Below are 26,144 nucleotides of genomic sequence, written 5' to 3'. Positions count from 1 at the left end.
ATAACAGCCCTCATCCATAAGAAGGAAAAGAATTACTATCGATTTTTTAAGCTGAAGTTCAAACCAGCACAGAGAAATGTACTGCAAAAATGTTAATGATGACAATTCAATCTATGGCTCATAGTTACTCAGTGAAATTATGCACTCACTTTTTTCAAGGCTAATGCTAGCAGGACTCAAGTGACAACCCAAAGAGAAACCGTTCTGATAGACTACGACACAACTGGCAGCCTTAGGTCACAAAAGGCCCCAAGGACTGAATCCATGTTGACACAGGATTAAAAATTGTTCATTCTTTTATGAGGCCAAACCCCATATTAGCTAAGTGATAACATCTACTAGGAACTGGTCTCCTGTGATTAGCAAGTATATATTTCAATGGGAGTGCTACCAAATATTCCTTTTAGAAGCTGTTTATTAAGCCCTAAGTTCTTTTATGAATTTCTTGATAATGCTCCTCACAACCACTGAGATACACCAAAACCAGCTCATACTCTACCAGGATGGAGCCTGTAGTTGGTGTGGAGGCTCCCAACCACGTTGTCTTAAATCTGTGCCAGAAGAGCTGATCAAAGAAGCAATATATGTGTAGGTACTAGGTAACTACAAGTTTAACCCAGAGGAACCAAATAATGTAAAGCAGAGGCTCAGATGAAAATACAGTGAAAAAACAGGGTACTCACTCAGTTTTCTGAACAACAGGGAAGCTTCCAAGTCGTACATAAGCACTCTGAATTCCATTTTCTTTCATTCCAAAAATCTGTTTCACACTGAACGAATCCATCAGGTCAAATCCTGTCCGTAATGGAAGTGTAAATATGAGACATTGATCAGGCAGTGGGACATGTCTTAAGCTGTACTTAGGTAGTTATCTTAGCCCACAAACACAGCACTTCAGAGATTAACTTTGTTCTTGTTGGGGAAAGCCAGAACAAAATTCTGAAGTGGTGTAATCTGCTTAGTCCAAAAACTCAAAAACAAGCATAAATTCAAACTGTAACAGGTCCTGGAGAGATTAGAACAGAGTTCTCCAGAAATCAATAGTTACTGATTGCATTGCCACAACACCCTGAAAATGCTGTATAATTGATTAATCCCTATGTAGAAAAAATGCACAGGTGCAGACTGAAACACTTATTTGTAGAATCATAGAACCACAGAATCATAGAATCACAGAATGGTTTGGGTTGGAAGGGACCTTCAAAGATCACCTAGTCCAATCCCCTGCCATGGCCAGGGACATCTTTCACTAGACCAGGTTGCTCAAAGCTCTATCCAACCTGACCTTTAACACTTCCAATGATGGGGCATCCACAACTTCTCTAGGCAACCTGTTCCAATGTCTCACCGCCCTCAATTGTAAAAATTTTTTTCCTTATCTCCAATCTAAATCTACTCTCTTTCAGTTTAAAACTGTTGCCCCTTGTCCTGTCACTATAGGCCCTGGTAAAAAGTCTCCATCTTTCTAATAAGCTCCCTTTTATATATTGAAAGGCCATGATAAGGTCTCCCTGGAACCTTTTCTCCTCCAGGCTGAAGATCTGCAACTCTCTCAGCCTTTCTTCATAGCAGAGGTGTTCCAGCCCTCTGATCATGTTTGTGGCCCTCCTCCGGATCCAGTCGAATAGGTCCATGTCTTTATTGACAAGCGCTAGTCCAAGACACTTCACTACATACACTTTTCATATCATTTTAATACGACTTAGTCTTAGTCCAAGCAACTCATCATTATCATGAGCTATCAATCTTGACTGCAGACATTTGTGTAAAGCTTCTGACTTTGTTCTGACAAGGCTCAATCATAAACCACACACATAGGTCTATGCAGCTCCAGCGTCAATATGGTCCCAGCCACAACAAACCCATGCTTTTGTGCCATGAAGTCCCAGCTGCTAAACCCTGCCAGGGACAGTGGGGGTACAACTGTGCTATTCTCCTCAATGCATCCAGTTCCTGAAGGTGCAGTACTGTATGGATGCAACCATCCTGATTTTAGCTCCAAATTGGCTCCACAGGATGCATATCCAAACTAAGAGCCACTCCCAGAACCAAACACACAGTGGAGTTAGAGGCAAAGACACTGCAAAAGGCAGGTTGTGAGCGACCAAGCAAAGAATCTGTGTTTTTCTTTTATTTGGGCTATTCCAACCTCTTCTCCCCTCACACATGCACAATTACACATATTAACTCCTACATATGTAATTCCAGCGCACAAACCTGGTGATATTAGAATAGCTTATTTTGATAAATTGACTTTAAATTATGGCAGCACTTTTAACTTTGTTCAGTTAGTGAGCTCCTAAAACTTTTCTAGGATAGATAAACATTTTTGTGTGGTGACCTGAGGCCCTCAGATTCTTGGGTTTCTTAGTTGCCCTCATGAACCTTTCAGGCTGAAAGCCACTGCAGGGCTTGAAAACAGCTGCAACAGGAAAAGGCACCCACTTAATGATATTCTTCAAATTTATATGAAAAAATAGGTGCAAAAAACCTGTCTGGGCCAGTCCCAAGGCAAATCAAGACGTGACAGCAGACAGCAAATAAAACATAAAGCTTCCATCACGGAGCTTTTCCTGAAGAAATAGCTTTTTCTGAGGAAATATAATCTTAATTGTTAGCAAAGACAGAAATGGTTGCCTGGTGCCAAGTTGAGGCCTTTTGTATTACAGTAACTTTCCTGGCTGTCAACAGCTTTTCCCACCTGTCCACTCTATTTTCAGCTATTACTGGACATTCAGGAGGGCATATAAGGCAGTTAAGATGCTCCAGGGCCTCATGGTTCCACCTCGTAATCACCTCTGCAACAACTCCAGTGATACACCCTTCTGACACACTGTAATCAGCCACGATTGCAGCTATAAATCATAGCAAATAGACCCTACCAGAACATGAGAGCTCCCTCCTGGCTATCACATAAAAAACAGTGTGACCTGTCTATATGACCTCCCATAGCTCATTTCACCATGCAGTACATATCCCTCATCTACAGCAACCACAGAAATGTGAGGAAGGCAGTTGAGCGTTGCTGGTAAGAAGAGACCACGCTGACTGGGAAGGGAAATTGTTAACCATTCACAGGAGCTGAGCTGTAGATGGTGAAGGCTGAAATGCTGCCCAAGTCATGTCATAATGCAAAGTCACCACAGTCCCCAAGCTGTGCAGTATTGCTCGTCTCATGGAGCTTGTAAAGCTCCATTGCTCAAAATACACAAGTGCAAGGTACAGTGACGAGAACTTCTTGCTAAGTTTTCCCATCATTAGCTCAGACCCAAACTTGCTCTCATTTTTCTCTGACAGCTCAAGCTAATGCTCCCATCATAAGCAACTGTGAAGGTGTGCACACCAGCATGCTTTTCCAATATAAACAAGTTAAGAGTCAGATTTAATCAACCTCCTGGTTTGGTTTTTTTTGCTGAGATTGCTAACAATATGCAGTTTAGAAAGCCTAAATAACACTATGAAACATACGCAAGGTTATTAAAAGCATTTTGCAAGCAGAACTTGCTGTAATGAAAGTCATGCTCACAACTTAGACTATCTCATTTGCATTCAGGATTAGATAAAGCACACAGGTAAATCATAATAGGATTTTTCTTATTCAGGCTATGGATCAGCAAATTGCAAATTTCTTGATATATTTTTCATTAAAGAATGAATGAGGGTTGTTCTTTGAAAAATGCCATGTAGGTCCATGGGAAAGTTAAGCCCTAGATGTGTCAGAGTCCACACTCAAAACCAGCAAATGGTTTTATTTTAATCACACTATTAATTTGTTTTGTGTCAAATTCAGATATTGCCTCCGCTTTCCTTAGAGGGAGCTATGAAACAAACTAATTCATGTTCACAGAGCACTTCATATAGGGTTCATCTGGCTAAATGTCAGCTCTCTAGACAGGGTAATAACAGAGACTCTCAGTTAGGCACAAAGAGTCAAATACAGGCGCTTCTAGGGAAAGATTAATCTCATACTAAAACAGATGCCAAAAGTGCATGTTTCTCTCCATTAACATAAAGAGAGCTTAGGATGCTCGGGTTGCATGCTAAATCTCACCTAGTAAAGGTCTATAGCTGGTGAGATAACCTCCACTCTTATGCCAACCAAAATCCATGGAGGTAATGGACGCTTTGGTTGCTGAAGAATTTCAATAGCATTACAGAAGATGTGGCATTGGGCCGTACACTAAACAGCGAAGAACTCTGCCGAGGGTGAGATGCAGCTCACCTAAATTTAGCTGTCTGAAGAAAAGACATCTGATATATGCAGGTTGCCTTGGTCCCCTTGGGGGTCAGCAGAGAAATATAGGAGTCTCTGAGAAGACAACTCATCACATCTGTGTTGGACCTATCTAAAGACAGGCTGAATCACTATTTGGCAGTGCCTACCTCCTACCATTCAGCAGAAACAGTAATTTTCAGACTGCTGAAGTTGGGTGAGATATATTCTGCTCATAGCAAATGCTATCTGTTTTGTGCAGTGAATGAAGCAAAAGTAAAGAGGGAAAAATGTTAACTAATCACACATAACTTGTATTTACATTGTCTCATTTGCCGTGAGGATTGAATAAAGGTTGCAGATTTTTAAATTCAGGCTAGCAACATCCTAAGTTTGCTATCCTGACTGTTCACTGTAAGAGTCTCCTTAAACAGATACCATTCCATTTCTAAGTGGGAGAAGAAACAAGCAAACCCAAAATATTGTCATTTGAGCCAAGAAGTTAGTCAAGGCAGATTGCCCAGGTGGGACTGGAAAGAAGACACCTAGGGAAACTTCCAAATGAATTTGTGCTTTAAAGTAACCTCTAAGATTATTTCAGCTGAAGGACAAGAATATATATATAGTTTTTGTTGTTCTTGTTCTTGTTCTTGTTATTATTTTGTTTAATTCATGTGCCTGGAAGCACTTTGGATTGAGTATGATCCCCTGTTGACACTAGGACTGGAACTGGGATTGTGAGGCAGATAGCATGATGCTTTTAATTTAGTCTTGAACCACAATGTTAATGTAAAAAAATAGGCGATGCTGTAATCATTTCTCTAACACTTGAACAGTGTTTTTCACCTGGCAGTGTCTGGCTGCTAACAGCGCAGTGGAAACAGCTCACTTAGATCTTTGCTCAAACATCTCGCTGGCCATTTAGTCTGTTTTACAGCATTTCTGGGCTGGAGTGACAGCAGAAATATGGGCTGCCCATTGGTTTTTCCACCACCAAGGAGGGCCCACGTTGTCAGTGCCATAGGGAAAATGAAATCCTACACATAGCTTCCCAGTCCTCTCCGCAAGTGCAATGGGAAAGAACATACCTGCCTAAATTAGCAAGGACAAAGCTACTGTTACCTATTGCACCACACTCAAGCACAGGATGAAAGGGTGGGACTTCCCTGTTCTCAGTTGCTTTGATTTAGAAGGTGGGTTTTTTGTGTACCAGGGCAGGTGTGGTTTCCCAATTGGCTTTAATCAGTAATGCCATAAATATGGCAATTAATAAGATGAATAATGCTCTTTGATCATAAGCCTTCTACTTCATTATAGCTTGTAAAACAATATGGGGCCACTGAAACCCTCTAACATGATTACATCTCCTGAAAAGAAGCACACCCTAGTCCATTAACATTAAAATTAAAATGGTGACCTGAAAGAGAAGCTCAGATTCCTAACAGCATACTTGGCTTGAAAAGCAATTTCTTATGCACTGCTCTACTGATCAAATCGGCCAAATGTCTCTTTACTTGCGACTAAGAACTCCCTTACAAGAAGCAGACCATTTTTCCAGCATCAGAAAACACACTCAGATCTGCCTGTTACAGGGAGAAGATGGACAAAACTTGGCACTGGACAATTTCTACATTGTCTAACTGTAATACGCAACCAGATTCTCTTTTACAGGAAAGATGTTCACACTGTACCCAACCACACCATAAAGCATGGCCAAAGGATGATCAAATAGCTCTGTACTTGTCCAGTGGTCCTCCAACATTTGTTTCAAGATAATTATTTCAAGAGCAGACTAAAGGGGCCATGGTTGGTTGCCCTGAGTATGAGCTGGATTTTTGCCTGGCTCCATTAAGGATCTAATATGGACAGCATGGTGGCAGCTAGTGTGCACGTTGAGATTTTCCTGTCTGTCCTGTGTTCAGGGGCAAAAATCCCCCCAAATTAAAATCAAAAAAGCACCCACACCCAGAAAACCAGAGCAACAAAGGGAAGTTTTAATAGCCAGAAAACACAGCAGTGTGCCCATTTGGAAAGTCTTCTCAAAGTAGGACAGAGTCATTAACTTTTTCTTTAGCCTGAAGAAACCTGAGAAAAGTGTCCTGCTTTGCATTCCCAAGGAGCCCAAGGTAACACTCACAGGGGGAACCACCGGGCTACTTCTAATTGTGAAAGTTTCTGGTGAGACAACAGCCTGGAGGGGAATGTGGAAAGCAGGTGAGAGAGGAATCAGGAAAGGCACTGGACATCAGAGCCTCAGGTGATGTGTCTGGAATATATTTATTATAGAGGATTTCCAGACACAAGCAGTAATATAAAACAAAGCAGCTTTTGCAGGAAATGCTCCATACGCTGGCCTTGCTTAAACTCTCGGCTGAATTATCAGCCTTGTCAACATATTGATGGAGTATCACCAATATCCAAGGTCAGGGAGGTTGTCATCAGCTACCGGTTCTCTGAGATGTCTGAAAATAGCAATCTGTATTGCCTGTGATAAAACAGCATATGTTACTTTTACTAGACAGAGGTCAATGGCAATAAACTTTATGGTAGACTAGAGGAGTGTATAAATTCCTAGGAAGAACAGTAACACTTGGGAGTCTTTCAGCAAATATAAGATCTTATCAATTTTCTTGCCTAACATTTCTGCAGTCTTGAAAGTTAAGCTTTCATGGACTGCCTGTGCTCACAAGGAAGTGCCTGCATGCTCACTAGATCCTGAGCATCCCTTTCAATTCTTCCAGTATGCTCTGCAAGGCTATTACTACTATAAAGAGCCCTCATTTTTGTTACCTGTCGTAATTACTTTCTGTGCTAGTACATACTTTAAGAATAACAGAAAAAAAATGCTACCATGCCATATTCTAAAGTTAAATAGTGCATTTAAGCAGCTACGTCTGGCAATTAGTTACTTGAAGTCAGAGTATAGGAGGGGTATTTTTCTTCTACTGTATCTAAACCTTTGGCATCCTCACCTTCCACAATGCTCTAGGCTGAAACCAGCTATTTCTGGACCGCCAAGATGTGTCTCAGTTCAGGGCTGGGATAGAATTAAGTGTCCAAACCCTGAAGGGGAGACCTACTAATTTATTCAATAGGTGTTACTGTTATTGTTATAGCATCCATCATCTGCTACAGCATTTTTGCTATTCCTGACAATCCTTCCTCTACAGGAAAGGAAATCCTGTCAAGAGCTGACAGAGCTCTATCAGATATTAGGGATATTTTTAAGAGCTCACTGAAGTCTCCATCTCCATAGCTCTTCCACCGTGTTAAAATTACCTACATCCATATATCACTGCCCCAACCATCGTTCCACTTGGCAACAAGAAGTAGTATTTAGGAAGGGGTGAGGTGCACACTGCTGCTATCATCCTTCAATATCCTAGTCTTTCTGGCATGTTGGCAGGAGGCAGTCAGAAAGCCCTTTTCTTCTTTCTTGATGACCAGCTACTTGGGTTGGTGAGATGTTTATGAAGACAACACTGGGGTCAATGTCAAAGCAGCCAGACACTGTATCTTCACATTGTCCCAGCATCCTTTTGGGGCACACAGGTGTCATTTGTTTGCTTGTGGTAATCTAGACAACAGGTAAGGTCGGACTCCTGCAGCTCATATACTGTTTAGACCTCTCTCTTTGCAAATGATTGTAAAAAGGTTTGAAAGAAAGTCTTTTGCTGGACTAATTCTTTTTTAACTCTCACTGGCTGTCCAAAGAAGTGATTTCCAAAGACTTAACAATGGATGAGAATTCTGTCTTCTTGCACTGTTTTATTCCCCTCTAGTTCACCTCTGCAGCAAAGACAGAAAAAGCAGCAGCTTATTTTTGCATCGATAATTCACCCAACATCTAGCACTCCCAGCTCAACAGTTTGATTCAGCATCATCAGCCAGCAGTGGTTATCTGACTTATTCCCAAAGCATTAGGGACCGCACCTCCGGAGGAACAAACCAGAGAGATTTAACGGCTGCCCACAAGCCCTGCATGAAGTAGTGTGGTGAGTAAAGGGGTTGCACAAGTCATTAAAAAAATTAATTTGCTATATTTTACAAGCAGCTTGCAAGGGAATTTTGGAACTATAAAATTTTCCAAAGCCTATAGATTAAAGGGCCTCAAGAGTGTTTTAAAGAGGTTCTTGCTATTAACCAATTGCCCTTTTTTCCCACAGATGTTACGGTTGGGATTTAAGCAGCACTTCATGCTGGTCTGACTTCCTTCTCACCAGATCCACCAGACTTCAGCAAGGAGAGCAGCTAAGAGCTTAAGCTAATAATGAGGCTTTGTTGAAGCGCACAGAACAGCTCTTACAGCAGTATGAATAAGGTATCTTCCAGCAAGCCTACTACCTTGCTGGAAGGTAGGTACTCCATAAAGTGGCTTAGAGGACCCTTTAGATGGTCTCAAATTTATAATAATAATAAACCCGGTTTACCCCCAGTACATGATGCCACCACTCAGGCTGTTGGTGTACTGATCCCGGTTTGCTTCCTCTGCATCACGACACTTGGAAGACAGAATTTCTACTTTTTCTTGGTGCCTGCAAAGCAGCACCACAAGTCTCATGCAGATCACAGAAAGAGCTTGATCTCAGCTCGAGCACAAATCCACATTTGGGATTATCAGAAGCAAGAGCATTGCTTGAGGTATATCGCAAACTTATACCTCGTAAAGAAGCAAGCATCGTGAGGCGGTGATGCAGGTGAGGAGGCGGTCATTGGGTTGAACTATGGGCCACTCTGTTTCAGAAACATCAGCCTAAAGCTTCAGTCAAAAACAGAGGGGACAGATACAGCACTTGGTACCCTTACACAGGAAAGGTAACACTTCAGGAAAGACAGAAGGGATATAAAACCAGTAAGAAAATTAGTTCAAAGAGACAGTATGAAAGAAAGAGAGAGAGAGGTCAAAACCGCAAGCAAATAAATGAATACACAGTTATAGCCATCCCACCTGGTGGAAAGGGCTGTTGTAATCTAACTCCCAGCCTGTTGTAAAAACAGGAAATAAATACATGTCCACAGTGGCTGCCTCTGAGGCAGCAGCTTTCAACACCTGATCTCATGTTAATAACACACCACTTTATTTGATGCATTGTTCTGTTTATCTACATCAGTCTACTCTTACCCATTTGCCTGTCAGTTTTTGGACAGTTGCAAGTGGCATATTGAACGACACTGAAAGCTGTTTTTGACACTGAAATCTTTGCCTCATTACTGAAGGCTTTTCTGTGTTGAAGTCATTCTCCATTTTCTCAGTGATAGACATTTGGCTTAGTGCCATGGGCCCTCTTTCAGCTCCTTTCCTGCTCCAGTGATTTACAAGATTAAACAGAGGTTCATTATTCCTTTGATGTCCTTGTATGCCAGATAGGCTTGCACCAGCTGAACTTACCAGGACCATTTGTATTAGGTTCTGATTTTAATTAGTTCCTCTATTTTGAAGTTCTCTTTTGAGTTCCTCAAGGCCCTAAGGTGCTCTGTGTCCCTCTGGAAAGCCGTAAAATGGCATAACTGCAAACTCATCACTTGGGATAGCAGTGGGGAGGGGAGGACTCTACATTTCTTTGAATAAGGGTTTTGCTGGTAGCACCCAAGAACTCTCTATGCATATAGCTGAGAAAAATGACAGCGGATAACCGTTTGTGAGAGCAGAGTAGCAGGACTGATGAAGTCAGCATAACTAGCAACAGTGCTTACTCCTTGCTCGTACAAGAGGCTAGGATTATTTTTAAGGTAAGAAGAGGTATTTGAGGAAAAACACCTTACTAAGACATAACCTGTTAGATTCTCCTTGTAATGCTACTATCTGCACTATAGGAAAAACCCCATCAAGGTGTTATTCACAAAAATAAAAATATTCCCATTAATTTTAGGTGCTATGAGCAAGGCCTGATACGAAAGCAGGTAGGGACTGCTCTCTAAGAGACTTGTGGTGGTTACTTTATGCCAAATGATCAGTGTAGGACAGATTAGACCTTCAGGTGCACCAAAACCTGGCCACAGCTGTCATCAGGGACCATTCACATCAGACAGACTGATTTAACTCCAAGTGTTAGGAGGAGTTTATTGAAACTGTGTATGTGCCTTCTTCCCCTCATGTGTGCGCAACGGCCAAAAAGCTTGCACTGGTGAAGAATCTACGGCATGGTTTCTCCAGGCCCCTCTTTTGCAGCAATCTCTTTCTAAAGTAGAATTAATCTGAAATATTTGGACAAAGAAATATCTGGAAGTACCTCATGGTTAGCCAATCTATCAGTCTTTTATAGCCAAAGGACTGGCTGCTTCTCGGGCTATGAAGAGTCAAAAATTGTATTTCTTTCTTTTTCATCAACCTCAAATGCACTGGAATAAGAAAAAATCCTGGTTTGTGCTGGAAAAATCCTTTTTTTTACTTCTGGGAGAAAGCAAATACTACTAGTTTAAAAAATAAAAGCCTTTAGGGATAGATTATTATTTTTTTTTTATATGCAGGTAGATCTGAATACTTCATGTGCACATTCCTGTGCACGGTTAACCCTTGTTAAGTTTTTTATGTGAATGCAGAAGTCAGAATTTGTCACTGCTGGAATTCAGACCAAGGAAGTCTTTTATAGGGACCACTCAGCTGTTACCAGTTTTCTTCCTGCAGGAGCAGACTCTAAAGTAATTTCAGCATTTGTTCTCCATGTTTCATGCTGTCATTGAGCCAGCTCAGCCAGGCCACCTGCTCCAACACAGATCTGATACCTAGCGCTGGTCAGGTCATTCGCAGTGCCAGAAGTCCACTGAGATCCAGGATGTTGGGTAATAGCTACATCTCTGACCATACCAGGAAAAAGATTCATTTAAAAGATAGGCTTTTAATTCAAGGAATGCCTCAACCCAGCTCTGCTGGTGACAGCGTGTTTATGCGTACTCTGCAGGATGCTTCAGTGTTTCCAGGCTCCTAATCCAGATGCGCGTTTTGGTGGCACCCTACCCTCTGTTGGGGTGACTGTACACTTTCATTTCCCAATCCTTTAGTTTCTGTAGAAAGGAAATTCCCTGGTACGTAGGCCGAAAAGAAACTACCACAGGTGCCCATGCTGGATAACTGAGGGATCTGGACACCGGGCATGCCACGCCGCACATCTAATGCACAGATTAGAGCTAGCCCATAGGACTGCAGTGGCTACAATTAGAAGTCACATATGACTGCTTGACCTCGTTTTCTTGGGAGTTACTGGGTACTAAAATGTCCTTGAACACAGGTGAATCATTTGGCAACCTCTGAAAAACTTCAAAGATCTTTTAAGTGCAATGATCTAGGCTATAATGTTGAGATTAGCTATTGCACAGTACACAGACTCCTAGAAAGCAAAGCTAAAAGGGACTCGTAAGGTCACCTGCACTGAAGGTCCCACCCGCCAGCCCAGAGAACAAATCCACCCCACAGCACAAGTCCAGCCATTTTCTCCAGCTCACAGGAGACTGAAATGACTCTTGGGACTACAGGTACAGGTCAGCTGCTATTTTCCCTTTTTACTTCTCATGGATATACAGCAACTATAGCCAGATGTATGTGTCTCAGGAACGCCGTTTCAAATTCAGTTCTCCAGGTCCTTAGAGAACGGAGAACATCATTAGCACTGAAGTCAGTGCTAATTACTCTTTATTATGGGGGACTTCCTAGGGCAAGCGGGGTCAGGGAGGAGGAAATAAGAAGCCCTTCGCCCTATCCCCATTATCATTGCCTAGTGATGGGTCACTGAAAAACATGACAGCAAAGTGCCTGTGCCATGGCACAGCAAAGCTTCGTTCTTCTGCCCCATCTCCCATCAACATTATAGCTGCATCCAGTCCTGCCTACACACGTTTAACACTGAGGATGGAAAGAAGAGTAGCTGGTGTCCACACGAATAGCCAGCTTCACCATCACTGCGTATGTGCAGTCTCTGCTGGTGACCACTGTGTCTGTGCATCTACTGTCTGAAGACAGTGATCCGTTACAAATCTCTGCAGCTATTTATGGATTTTCCACTTGCCTCTCAGGGGCTTCCCAAGGAGACTGTGAGAGGGACAATACAGACTGCCAAGTGCAAAGGGAGGGCAAAATGCCCATCACAGAGGCACCACAAAAACACTTTTGTCCCCGGGAGGACATCGGTCTAATGTGCTCGTTCTGCAGGTTCAACAGCCTGGACACTCCAATTTCCTCCTGCTACCACGTGTTTTAGTGGGCAAATATAAATAGTCCCAGGGATATTGTAATTAGCTAGTGAGTCACCGGCATCTCTGGAATGCGAACGCTGTACTGCAAACCGCAGGACGCTGGAGACATGCTGACAGTTAAACCCGGCCACTGCAGTCTCTAATTGTAGGGTACTAGTTTTACAACCAGTGCCTCTATCGTAAAATGCCCAAACATCCTTTATAGAGCTACAGAAAAACACAGAGGTCATAAATACACTGGCATTTTGCTCATTTGCACTTGGAGGTTTCGGAGATGGGGAAGAAAGTTAGAGGCTGAGGTCAATCTGTGGTACAACCCATAATGCAATTTCTGCTGTTCTTCATACACACAGTCTTTTCGACTACTTAGGAGTTAGAGTCAGGGCTTTTATGTTCCCTCCTTGCCCCATTAACACGATCCAGTGTGGCTTGTATGGGATGTATAATGTGATATAGTGGTTGGAAGCATCCCTCCCCCAGGTTAACTTCTCTTAGCACTTATGGAAATCATTGCAGGTCTTCCTTTACTTCTGTGGCAGGTTCCCTCTGAAAACAGCAGTCAGTATCTGTTGAGGAGTATTATCTCCTCTGACAGATAATGTTGAGGACTAGAGCTCAGCCCGTTTTTAATTCTACGGATCATCCAGATTTCTGCAACCAAATCCCATGCCCTGCAGGTCTGGTTTAAAATACAAATAATTCAAATGTGAAGTTTTAAAACCTCAAGAAGTATAATTCATTTTCAATAACTTTTATGTGTTGTTTTGACACAATATAATGGTTCATAAAAATACACAAAGGGCACATCTTCAGGGTGCAAAATGTTATCATTGTGTTTTCCTGCCTGGTCATGATTAATAGTGGGCCATGATCCTTTGTTAAATGCTGATGGAACCAAAATGACGATTCAGCAATATAAGAGGTCTTAAGTATTACAGCTGGGGTTTTATTTTGAATACTTCAGGGCAGATGAGTTAAACCCTCTTTTGTCTTCATTTCTCTACTTGATAAAAAAACCCCATGGTACCCACAAGGATGCTGTACGAACTTTGTTTAAAGTATCATTAAGCATTGCTTTAAAATATCAGACTTTCTGGAAGAGAAACAGTGTTTATCCTGGTATTCTAACCAGATTTCTTGCTTTCTTTCAAAATTCCCTGTGTGATTTCTAATGCATGCAGCAACATTTATATTCTGAATTTACGTGTTATGAACTGTTAAGCAGATGCTGCTTCACTTCACTGCCAAAATTTGTATCAGTAGTAAAGCTGCCCATATATTCTTACCTCATGCGATCCTACTTCACTGTGGCAGCCCTTACTGAATGCTACAACTAGTGATTTTTTATTTAAATGCTATGATACCAGAGGGTCATAGAGTACAATCCTCTGCTATGAGAGGACTCATGACTATCCGTCGCTGTTTATTTGTCTCCATTACTACTGCTCTGCCACTTGTTCCACTACTTCATATCTCTGACAGTTTGAAACCTTCTTCTAATGTCTTGAATGTATCTCTTAAACAGTTGATACCCATTTCTTCTTATACTCTTTGTCCTTTGGCTTGAGTGATTCCCCTATCTCCCTCCCGCTATTCCCCTGATCTATTTGCAGAAAGCAATAGTATTTCCCCTTTCCACCTGCACACTGCAAGATTAAGCAAACCCAGTTTTTTAATCTCCTGTTTGAAAATAGTCTCTCTGGTTCCTGAACACACTAATAGCTCCTCAAGGCTGAATCCATCTTTCCTGAGCTAAGGAGGTCTGAGCACACTTTTTTTCTCGATAAGCTGTAACCAAAGCCCTGTCCACTCTCATGAATTCTTCCCTATCTCTCTACAAGACCTACTTTACCTTGTCCAGTAATGACCTCTGCCTTTTTCCCCAGCTGTACAGCACTGTGACTTACAAACATCTGCTGACGAAGACACTATCAGTTTCCAGAGTATGACTTTATAGCACAAAGTCCTGTTATTGATCCATACGTACCACAACAGGCCTTTTAAACTAATACTGCCAAGTCAGTTGGAAAACCTCCAAGGTTTTTGAGGCCAACCAGTTCCTCCTTCAAGGATATTCTGATCCCAGTCTATATAGTGGAAACTCACAGAGAATATTAGACCTAAAACTGGACCCTGAGGAGGTCTACCACTGTCTGTCTTCTGGCTTGTTATTCCCTTTCCTAGAAACTTCATCATTATCTCCTGCTAGCCAGTTTCTGGCTCACTTACACATTTATTAGTCTCTATTCCTTTTCACTTTAGCAGTGACTTTCAATACAGTAGTCCAACAAATGCTTGCTGAAGTCCAGATAGATGAGATTTACTTAGTTCTGTTTGTCTAAAGAAAAAAAATCACCTGTCTTTTAAAAGGAAAATATCAGTTTAGTCTGTTGGCTCTCCTCCAGCTTATAATGTGTTTTTTGATGCAGTTATTAATTTGATTATGCAGGGAGCCATCCTCCCTACCCTCACCCCTACTCTCAGCCTAACAAAATCCCACGCATCTTCCACCTCTCAGTCACACCACTGGTCCCCTTCACCTCCCAAAGTTTTATAGCTCATTTTATGATTTAGCTTCTATTTTTACTTCTACTAATCCAGAGTGACTCAATTCACATTCACTTAACTGCAGACACAGACTTAAAGGTAGCAGGTCATGCTATAACTTGTCTGCAGGTAGGGTATACAAGAAAGGGCTGGCTTTGGTGACGCTCTGTGTGAAACAATTGCCTGTGCCATCTGCTGGTGCATTTCACCCAATGAAAATATAAGAAAAAAAAATCCCCAGAAAGGCTTCGGTCCCTCTTACCTTCGGTTCTGATGTCTTGTCCCTGTCTGAGAGAGGGAAGAGGTGTTTAATCTGAGAAGCCTTTTAATACAGTCTTCCCTGTCCCCAAAATGAGATTTACTGCAACTTCCCAGCTTGTGCAAGATGTACCTATGAAGTTCTGTGTGAGGAACTTGCTGGGCAAGGATCAATTTTGGTTGTCATTAAGCTTCCAAGTGGAGCACCTGACACAAGAGTGTTAACTTCAAATCCTTGAACATATGAGGACTTGGGTAGCAGAGGAACAGTCTCCCCCTCGGTGCTGTCACCGGTCAATCCACAGAAAACCCAGAGCTGAACTGCTCTCACAAGTGTGAGGGAGCAAGAGGCAGGCTGCTCCTCAAAACTGAAGTGCACTCCTCTTTGGGGCAGAATACAAAAGCCTTTCAGCAACAACTAACAGCACAACATAGCCTTTTGGAAGAGGAAACACAGCACACTAAGCCAAGAGCAATTTTCCAGTTACTTTAGCTGGGAGAAGGCAATGATTTTCTGTTGGAACTGGACCCAGGAACCCAGAGTCTTCAGAAAATGCTGTAGAGTATGTAAAGAGTACATAAGGAGTGGAACAGCATTTTGGTCCTATACTGATCCATCTCCTGCAGCACAATGACCCTTAGCAGACTCAGAATATCCATTCATTTTTTTCCACAGAAGAGGCATACATTTTCCTAACCACCAGGAACAGGAAGAGAAAGAAATGGTTGTTGTCTCACTATATAGGAGCAATCAGGAACCTTCTACAAATCCTCTCGTATTGGTGGACAGGGGCCAGAGATGTCACTTTAATTAAATACTGCAACAATCCTGTTATTAAGTCACTGCATGGCACGGTGAATGTTTACACTTTACAGTGAAGAGAGGTTCCCTACGTCAAATAAATGACAGCCGTATGCTATCAGTCCAACCAGGGGAACAGACATGTTGTAATAAATGAAATTCTGTTTAGATATTAGGGAAAAAAAATACTCAGTGTGATAGCGATCAAACTGGAACAGTTGCCCAGAGGACCTGTGGAATGTCCATCTTTGGAGATACTCGAAACTAACTGTATGAGGCCCTGAACAACCTGTTCAAACTTCAAAGTGGACCTAACTTCAAAGTAGACCCTGCTTTGAGTAGCAGGTTGGACCAGATGATTTCCATAGGACCCTTCCAACCTGAAGGGTCTACAGACCTAAGTCTACAGATCTAAGACAGCAAGTCATCTTTTAAGTTAAAATGCTGAATATTGACTTACTTTCTAGGAGGGAAGTGGGATTTGAAGATAAAAGGAAAAATAAGTCAAAAACTTTACAGAAGAGCGTAAGTATACGTATATACATATATAAACGCATATATGCATCTACACCTCACTCTACTCAAAACTTTTGCACCACACCTGAAGTGGGATTCCTGTCCTTTACACATATTTTTGAAGTCAGATAAAAGCATAGAATCTATTAATTAGCACTTGAATTAAAATTCAGATAAACATGAACTAGACATAGACAGCCTTTTGCAGCTCCATTCTTCTGGAAAGGATCATATAGAAGATGAACATCTGAGGAGGGACACAATCTTCCTACTCATTTTGAGCAGTAGCTTCCACTGCAAATCGGTTCATTCAGAATCAGGAGGGCTATTTACGGAATAGCTCTACTGTTTGCACAGCCCAGCGACAGGAGGACTGTCAGAACAGGTTAATGCAAGACCCAGAAACAGACAGCAGTTGAAAATGGGTGTTTGGGGATTATGAGTTTGGGTCTAATGACCAGAAACGATGTTATCACCCAGCATTATCACAGGCATAGATGTAATCAGACTGCAGCCAAAATAAGCTGCCTACAGACAGCACAGTTGGAACTGATATTTTGTGCAGGCAGTGAAAATCCCCCAATGAAAAAACTCTGAGCGAGTAGCAGAGCTGTCAAACCTTGACCATTTCTACTCATAATCAAGTTGCAGAAGAGCCTCTGGCCTCCCACTGCAGTGACTTATGTTCTTGGGTCAGTCACAGATATTCCCAGTACATCCTTGATGGGCAGATTTTCTCTGCCAACAGCTCAAACAGTCTTGGGGGGCTGAAAAGAGGCACAGCCCACGCATATATCTGACAGATTAAGTCCTTCAGCTGGCTGGAAAGATATAGCAGAACTCACAGAAATGCAGAGATATAACCAGACTGGCTTTCCTCTTGATCTTTCACTGGCGTTTCAGAAAAGATGGTTCTTTTTGAAACTTTTTATCTTTTTTTTTTTCTTACGTACACATATATAAGCATTTCTTCAGTGGTAATTACCATTGTGCTTGGCTGTCCCACAACAATCACAGATCAAATAAATGGACATTAAAACTCACCAAACGTGGAGTGGTAAAAAAAAAAGTAATCTCCAAGACTTATTGCAGTCCTCTATCTACTACACTAAGCTTCGCTGGTTTTTTTAATTTGCTGTCATATCAAAAGAAAGCTCACGATTAATTTGCTGTTGACTGTCAACAGATAACTCTTTTCCAGCCCCGCAGTTTCTAATATACTTCTCCACCACTGAATGTGTGTTGGATTAAGCAAATGCCAACTAGGAAACGTGTAGTGAATCAGAGCATCACAGTAGAAACATACAATTATACTATTTGAATTCCCAGATGTACAGCAGAAAAGTGTGTCTCTTTACCTGGAATCTCATCAGTCCCCCCACTGGTGTGTTTGAATCGATCTCCTTCCACGTGGACATTTGGACACAGGACATCTGAAAAGCCAAAGAACCAGTACAAAATTATCACAAGTAAACACATCATTTTAGAAGCTATAGAACTAATAAAGGTTGATCTCCCGGGGTTTGTCCAACTCTTGCACGTAGTCCCACAGCAATAATTCTGCTCCCAGCCTCTGCATGTCCTAAATACCCTTCCTCTATCCTATCCCCTAACCACATGCTGGGTAAGAGACCCAATACACAACATCTGGTTTTGAGCCACTTTTTGCTGACTGGCCAGCCAAGAAGCCGAACAGAATAGACACCCTGAGCCTTTCCTTGGGCTAGGTAGGACATCACTCTGGGTTTTCCTCTTTCACCGGTCTGTAAATCTGCATGAAAGTCACAAAAACTTAAGAAAAGATAGAATATGATTCCACTCTCAGATTGGTTGGAAGTTCTGACGGCCCAGCTGACATTGGGGTGCTGCCCAAACTTTTCAGAAAGGACAGCTCCTACTCAGAAAAAACTCAAACCTAAAGTGCTAAGATAGGAAAGGGAATCCAGAGCACAGAACAATGAAGGGACTTTAGTCACACCAAGGTCCCATCACAGGCCAGTGTCAGAGACAAAAAAGTGCCCACTCTCCCATGTCTTACTGTATTACGTGTGATTCCCCTGTTAACGCTCCTCCAGGACCATGACTATTTATGTGTCTGCTCCTTGAGTTTGTTCAAGCAGAAAGCAGAGTTAAATATGACTAAAACTTTGAAGAATATTTACCCCTACACACAGGTTCCAAAAATGTAATGAGAATACCCAACCTTTGTCAGCCATTTCTCATGCTTCCAATTAGTGTCAACACAATTGCAGGTAAATGCTTTTCTGCAGAGAACTGCCTACCTATCCGCGTCTCTCCTGCCATATCTTTGAAGCAACATTTATTCATGCTTTGTTTTCCCAGATCAATAGGTAATTGCACACTTGTAAACAACGGGGACACATAGCTCAAGTGTCATGGTTTAACCCCAGCCAGCAACTAAGCCCCACGCAGCAGCTCACCCAGTGGGATGGGGGAGAGAATCGCGGAAAAAAAGTAAAACTCGTGGGTTAAGAACACTTTAATAGAGCAGAAAGGAAGAAAGTAATAATGATAATAACAATAATAAAATTGCAATAATAATAATAAAAGGATTGGAATATACAAAACAAGTGATGCACAATGCAATTACTCACCACTCACCAACCGATGCCCAGTTAGTTGCCCAGCAGCGATCCCCCCAGGCCAACTCCCCCCAGTTTATATACTAGGCATGACGTCCCATGGTATGGAATACCCCTTTGGACAGTTTGGGTCAGCTGTCCTGGCTGTGTCCCCTCTCAACTGCTTGTGCCCCTCCAGCCTTCTTGCTGGCTGGGCATGAGAAGCTGAAAAATCCTTGACTTGGTATAAACACTACTCAGCAACAACTGAAAACATCAGTGTGTTATCAACATTCTTCTGGTACTAAATCCAAAACATAACACTATACCAGCTACTAGGAAGACAATTAACTCTATTCCAGCTGAAACCAGGACAGATGGAATCAGTTTAATGAGAATATAAAAATGAACCCCTGACTTCTCACTTCTTGCACAGCCCCACATTTATGTCCTTTCTCTGATTTAAAGAACAACCAGGTGAGGACAGCCAAGTCCCATTCCTTCATTTGCCCAGTTGCACACATGATGATACACGTATTCTCTGCGGTTGCAATACTCATCTTGATGCATATGGTATTTAGCATCATCTCCACCTGGTGTTCAGTACTTTATTCCTTCAGTATCATTAATTGATGTGCTCGTAAAGGAGCAGCAAGGGCCAATTGCTCCCTAAGGGATGGGGAGCCAGGAGCTGAAGGTGACCAAGCCCGGGTAACACCCTCACCAATGGGGCACAATCTCACAGGCCTCTCTGAAGACCTTCTACAGCAGGTCTACCTTGAATTGTTTGTGAAGCTACATCCAAAATCATGAGATAAACATTACTTTTCTGAGGACATGGCCAGCATGCTCTGTATCTCTCCTCCTGCTTCCTGACTCAGTAAAAAAACCAATATTCCACAATGTTTGGTTAAGCCTAGCAATGAAATCAGAAATTTTTCCTGCTTTATTGTGCTAATGAATTTACAGTCCAGATTATCAGCTGCAGATGAGGCACTCTCAGCTCGGTGGAAAGAAAGGGGACTGTAAAAGCCATTGCCAGAAGCCCCAACAGCCAACACAGCAATCAAAAGCAGTCAAACACATTCAGGCATCCCTTTACTGCAGCAGTGGGGGAGGCCAGAGACTGATTACTCATGCAAGTGTGTGTTAGCCAGGGCATTTCATATTTTCTTTGGACCATCTTTAGGGCTGCTGCTTCTACAGATAAAATTCAGAGTAGTCACTTTGTTTTTTCACCGCACCAGGAACCAATACTGATTGATGCACAGGGTGACTTTGTGTAAATTTTAGCCAGAGGTCTCTTTTGCTCCCTGATGCCTGGTGGTTTGAAAGCCAGGATACATCACTCAAACTCACTTATGTCTTAACATTAAACGTGTGAAAACATGTGGTAGTTTCCCCTCCATCAGAAGTCTGCACAACTTCCCAACACAATAGGGAAGCTCTCCTCTGCTAGGTGAACTTTAAGAGTTGAACAATTTTTAAACCATTAAGACTTGCAGGAGCCAAAGTTAGGCCACCTCTATTCCCATTCAAAACTAAGCTGTACTGACAAAAGGTTTGCTTAGAAGTGTCAGAAGCCCTGTGCAGATGTTATACTGATCCTTTAAATTTTGGCTTTGCTAACAACGAATGCTCTTTTGGTTACAGGCACTGAGTCAGTGCAGTAAACAGCACTTCTGAGCCCTAGTCTCAGAACTGGAAGATGTATGGCTATGCAGTAAAGTAAGGAACATAAGAAATCGAAATGAGCAAAATTTCCCCAAATAAAGAGTAAACAAATGGAAGGCATGAATAAAATCACAAAAATGTCATTCACTTCTGCCGCCCAGGACTCCTGAGAGGTACACAGACAAGAATAAAACATCTCAGACACGGCAGTGTACCTCTTCATGCAACAGGGAGGTAATGTCTGAATTATAGATATATAAATTATCACTCCAATCTTTAATGATATCACACACCCTCCACCAGGTCCAATTAGAAAGAACCATGGCTTTCTAGCAGGGAAGTATAAGCTAGCGAAATCTTCCTGGTTTTAGCTCCTATTTTGGAACCAGGACTATAGAGCAAACTCATGCGCTTGGCCTTGGTGCAGAACTGTCTTGCCACAAAAAATAGAAATACCAATGTTAATAATATTATTCTCTTCTTCCAGCTCTGTCCTTTAAATCTCTTATTGTGTCTTAAGGTACTGTGGCCTCACTTTGGCCTTCATTTTACAAATGTCCTGTGCTCCTTTTGGCTTCTCCCTTTCTGTCTGCATCTAAGGCACAAGCATAAATAGTCCACAAGGGAAAGAAAACGGTTGCAATGCTCACTTTCCAGCTACAGAATAATTCACAGAGGCACAAAAGAGGTTAGTGCTTTACCATCCAAGTTAGCAGCGTGGCTACTTGTGTCCAAAGGAGCAGCGTGCCAGCCTGACAGCACATCAGTTGGTCCCAACCAGCAACCAGGTTTCATTGCTACACCAAGGGGTGCATTGATAGGAAAGGCAAGACAAATCTGTTCCTCTCCTGCGGAGCATTTCTGTGAGATCCCTGATATAGGTGAACATTTTGATACCGAAGAAGAGTGTTTAGGCCTATTCTTTCTGCTACAGCCAGGCCAAACTTTGAGCAAACACTCGCGGTGCTTGGAGGATTTGAAGCGATGAGCACCCACCACAAATGGCAGTAAGAGTAATAAAATCTGCACTGGAGCTACATCTCTACAAATTTGTAAACATTTACAGATTTGCAAAAGAGAAGACAGAACTGACTTTCAGCCACCGGTCCTTGTTACGTCCTCTCTGGCCCTGTCATTCAAATCTATATGAGCTTGCAGTTGCTTTTAAATACATATTGTTTAAAACTGCTTCCTTGTCCTCAACTTTATGTAATATTCTGTCAATCCTTTGCTTTATCTACAAATTTTGTCAGCAAAGATTTTGCATTTATGTCCATGGAATTTTTTAATAGCACCAGAACTGCTATATAACCCCTTTACAGTTGCACTAGAAATGATGACTTTCCACTGACACCTGCTACATGAGATCAGTCAGCTCTTAATCCATTGTAGAGTGTGACTTTTTAATGCAAATGTCATTCAATACGCAATAACAATGCCTAAGAACAAATGTATTATATCTAGGTAGTTACCATATCAACCAAACTAACTCTCCACAGAAAGAAATTAGTTTTGTTAGAGATGACCTCTTTCTCCTAAAATTATAATCCTTGAATAAGGATACATAATAATTCCCATTCTGTAATACTTTATTCACTGGCTTCGACGTCAATTATTTTTTTTGTGAGTGAGATCAGGCAAACTGTTCTATAGCTATACATATGAATCATTTTTCATTTTTTAATAGCGATACATTATCATCATTTCAAAGTCCCATAATTAGTGTTGTACTACGAAGCTCTATGTATGGAAGCTTGCAGACGACACCAAGCTGAGTGGTGTGGTTGACACGCCTGAGGGATGGGATGTCATCCAGAGGGGATATGACCGCAAAATCCTCCTCTGAATCCTATTTAGCACTGAACAAGCTGACTTGGTTTGTATGAGCTTCTTGTTCAAGGAAGTACAACGTAGTTTTCTGAAAGTGATCTAACTGCAGATAACATCCTTTTTTGTAAGCAAATCATACTGAGATCTGTTTGATGATAATGAGTGATTTAAGCCTCACTTTTACATATCATCCTTTAGAATATTCCCCACAAAAAAATCCCAAAGCTGTCAAATATTTTAAAATTAAAAGAGACAATACGTCTTACAGAGTATATGCACTATAAGAGACATGTCAGAAGAGCATGTCAGCTCAGGAACTTTCACTAGCATTAAATTAATATTAATAACATATTGTCGTGAAACCGTAATAATAGGGCTGTGAGTTTGGAAAAGAACAATGTGAATGATCTGATAGTTTACATCTCTTTGCCTCCAAGCCATTTCAAAAGAAAGTCAAGGAAAAGGGATAGAAAAAAGGGGAAAAGCAAAAGCAAAACAGAAAAGAGCAGAGAGAACAAGGGGGAGGGGGGAGGAAGGAAGGAAGGAAGGAAGGAAGGAAGGAAGGAAGGAAGGAAGGAAGGGTAAATTAGAGAGAGAGGAGATGAGAGAGAGGAAAAGGAAAAGAGGAAAAGGAAAGGTAAAGGCAACAGTAAAGGCAAAGGGAAAAGCGCTAGTTTGACACACAAGATTCATTTAGGGTCTATAAACATACAAACAGAGCAATGACTTTGCACTGTAGTGGGCTATTAAATCTGTCAAAGTCTCCCTTGAAACTGAAGCGAGACAGATTGAAACCATAAGGCACTTCTTCCTTTCTGACAGTTCCTTTTTCCACCTCTGGACAGGCTTATATGAGGGGGACATGAGGCTCTCCCTCCGCTGAGGGAGATCCAGCCTGTGCATACATCTGCCTCGGGGCTGAGCAGTAACTCAGCCAGACCCAACGGGGCAGGTAACGCGCGGGGGAACCGCACAGCCCGCAGTGCCGCAGGAGCTCACGCTGATGGACCGTGGTGTTCCCCCCTCACCCCACAAATCTACGAATCTCCATTTCTAGATGTACCGTAGGAAGAGCAAAATTATTGGGAGAACTGCCTTCTCCATGAGTCCGATCTGAGTAGCTGTCTCCTAAAATACCCTTTTGAAGGCAACTCCCTCACTTGGAAAGTTTGGTTAAAGTCACGGCATCGTGTCTGTTATAGCAATCCCTGGCCAGGAACGGTGTGATCCCGCTGCCCCTCAGGGCTTTCTATTGAGAAATCTTCCCTGTAAAGTGCTAAACACAAACCCCAGTTGCCAGCCCTCCACCCTTTTGTCCTTAGGACTTTGCTGAGACAGTTTCTTCATTTTCATTTTTATTCTTTCAAGAATAAGTAAGCCCTCAGCTGCCAAGGGCTCCTCCAGGGACTTGTGTATAATGAATGCTGAACACGTGTAGCTGTCAAGTTACACAAGAATAAAGTAGAGAGGTGAGACTAGAAACACAAGAAGGTTAAAGCAAACGTTATTTATTACCATGTTTCTTTTTTTTTTCCAAAGTGAGAATTTTAGGATTCCAGAATCTCAGCAGCACCCAGTGCATTGCCAGACATTCAGCTACTCTCTGCATCTCCACCATTATTCCGTTCCCACAACAGAAAGTCTCCACTTTCTCTCAAAAAGCGTGATATTCCCGACCTAAACATTTCAGTTCTCATCTGCTCTTTAGACCACCATAACTCCTGTCCACGGATAAGGAAATAGTCTGGCAAATGCAGGCCTCATTAAAAGCTGTCTCCTAAAACTTTAGACCAGACTTTAAAATATTTGCAAGGAATAACTATCCTTTAAACACTGTCCAAAGATGAACACTGAACTGTGTGTACTTTTCAGAGCTAAACAATAATAACCTTGCAAGAAAGAGAGATTTGGGGGATTTGGGGGGGGTAGGAGGGACACCTGTACAGAGCAAGCTTCTTTTTTCGTGCAGTTAATATTGCAAATTTTTTCTACACTGAAACAAATTTTCCCATTGAAGCCTACACTTAAAGGGGAAGGGCCTGGTGAGAAATTTTTTTTCTTAAAGTTAAGGAGGTTTCATGAAGGTAGTTTCTCAGAGGAGCTTTCTCAGACCCCATTAGCTCTGCTCTTCAATTACTTAGATTGTTCGCTGTGCAGCAGTTCTTCCAGCACACTTAACTCCCTGCAGTCAGCTGATGACAAAAGTGACTCCTATATATAGCACTACCTTTATTTGTCCTTTTTTTTCTTTTATAAAACATTGTACATGGACCATTATGAAGCCTCAACATTTAAGGGGTTTTTTTCCCACTCTTTTAAAAATACTTCTTCTTTTAAAAGAGTACCTCCACGCTCTGCCCATATTCACTAAATACTTTTTGCAAATGTTCATTGTCAGATATTCTTTCCCAGCGAATGAACTGAACCTTAAAGTGCCACCCACCCTTGCAAACAAATTCATAAGGAAAAAACTGGCTTATTTTTCAGCTACAGTGGTGGCACTGACAGTGTAATGATACTGCAATTGCTTCTATACTAACATTACAATTTGTAGCAAGGTGTAGGTAAAACAGAGCATCACAGCAATTATATGATTCCACCTTGCAGTTTAATGCCTTATGCAATTCTCACTTCCTTTCTGAAATCACACTGTATCTTCACACTGTGAAGTTTAAAGTCCATCAGTGCCAGGAAAATCACTTGTTCACGGCCGCTGCAGCCAAGGTGGATTCCGCCTTTTTCCCTTCAAATAATGCCTACATTGATTATGGATGAGGGTTCCATATTTGCACACCAAGGCACTCTGTCACCACAGCGATGGGCCTCATAAATTCTCACGATGAAATAGAAAGGGAATTACAAACCCTCCCCACAACACAGCTTATAGACTGAGCAAACACAGCTACGGCCCACCCTGCTCCTCATAATATCCCAAGGCTGTCACATTTTTCCACTGAAACATTATTCTAAAAATGCACCAACACCCAGCTGAATTACTCTCCAGACTCCCCTGGCTGCGGAGAAGGTCCCAAGTGACTGCAGTGGGAGTGTAGATATCAGCATTCGCAGGGCTCCCCCCTCTTTATCAGCACAGCAGCCAGAAATTGTGATTCTTTGAGTAACCACACATTCGGTGCCCGGCACTGGTCAGTAGATGTTATATTCCACACAGAGGGCAAGCAAAACTACTGCTAAGTATTATACCCCAGAGACCATTCATGCAACATACATTTAAGGTCCCAGGCAAGAGGATGCTCTTCTTTGGCTCCTTCTACAGGAACAGAGAAGCAAGGCTCCTTCAGAGGGCAACTCAGAGCAGAAACCCAATTTAGGTGCCCTGATTTACCCCCGAAAAAGCTACTCCCTTCCTATTGCTTACAGGGGGAACCTAAGGACACATGGTTCCCAAGTTAGACATCTATCAAAGGCACCACAGTTACATCCATCCAATTAAAACAAGCATGGTTGGGTGCATTCCTGGGCACTGAGGCCAAGGCATGTTCAAGACCATGTCTATGCTAACAAATGGTCTCAG

General features: G+C 42.0%; 1 protein-coding gene across 1 annotated transcript in view; it reads right to left on the bottom strand.

Annotated features, from left to right (window-relative positions):
• The window catches only part of COL22A1 (collagen type XXII alpha 1 chain), a 239,637-nt gene that overhangs the window by 150,293 nt on the left and 63,200 nt on the right, over positions 1–26,144 (bottom strand). Inside the window, exons 4-5 of the mRNA XM_030012461.2 lie at positions 17,882–17,956; positions 684–795 (exon numbers count right to left, since the gene is read on the bottom strand). Coding sequence (XP_029868321.1) covers positions 684–795; positions 17,882–17,956 — 187 coding nt within the window. The remainder of the gene's footprint in view (positions 1–683; positions 796–17,881; positions 17,957–26,144) is intronic.

Source organism: Aquila chrysaetos, chromosome 4 (genome assembly GCF_900496995.4).
Source record: "Aquila chrysaetos chrysaetos chromosome 4, bAquChr1.4, whole genome shotgun sequence".
Classification (NCBI taxonomy): Eukaryota; Metazoa; Chordata; class Aves; order Accipitriformes; family Accipitridae; genus Aquila; species Aquila chrysaetos.
The sequence above is the reverse complement of the archived record's forward strand: the minus strand, read 5'-3'. Positions and strand labels throughout refer to the sequence as shown.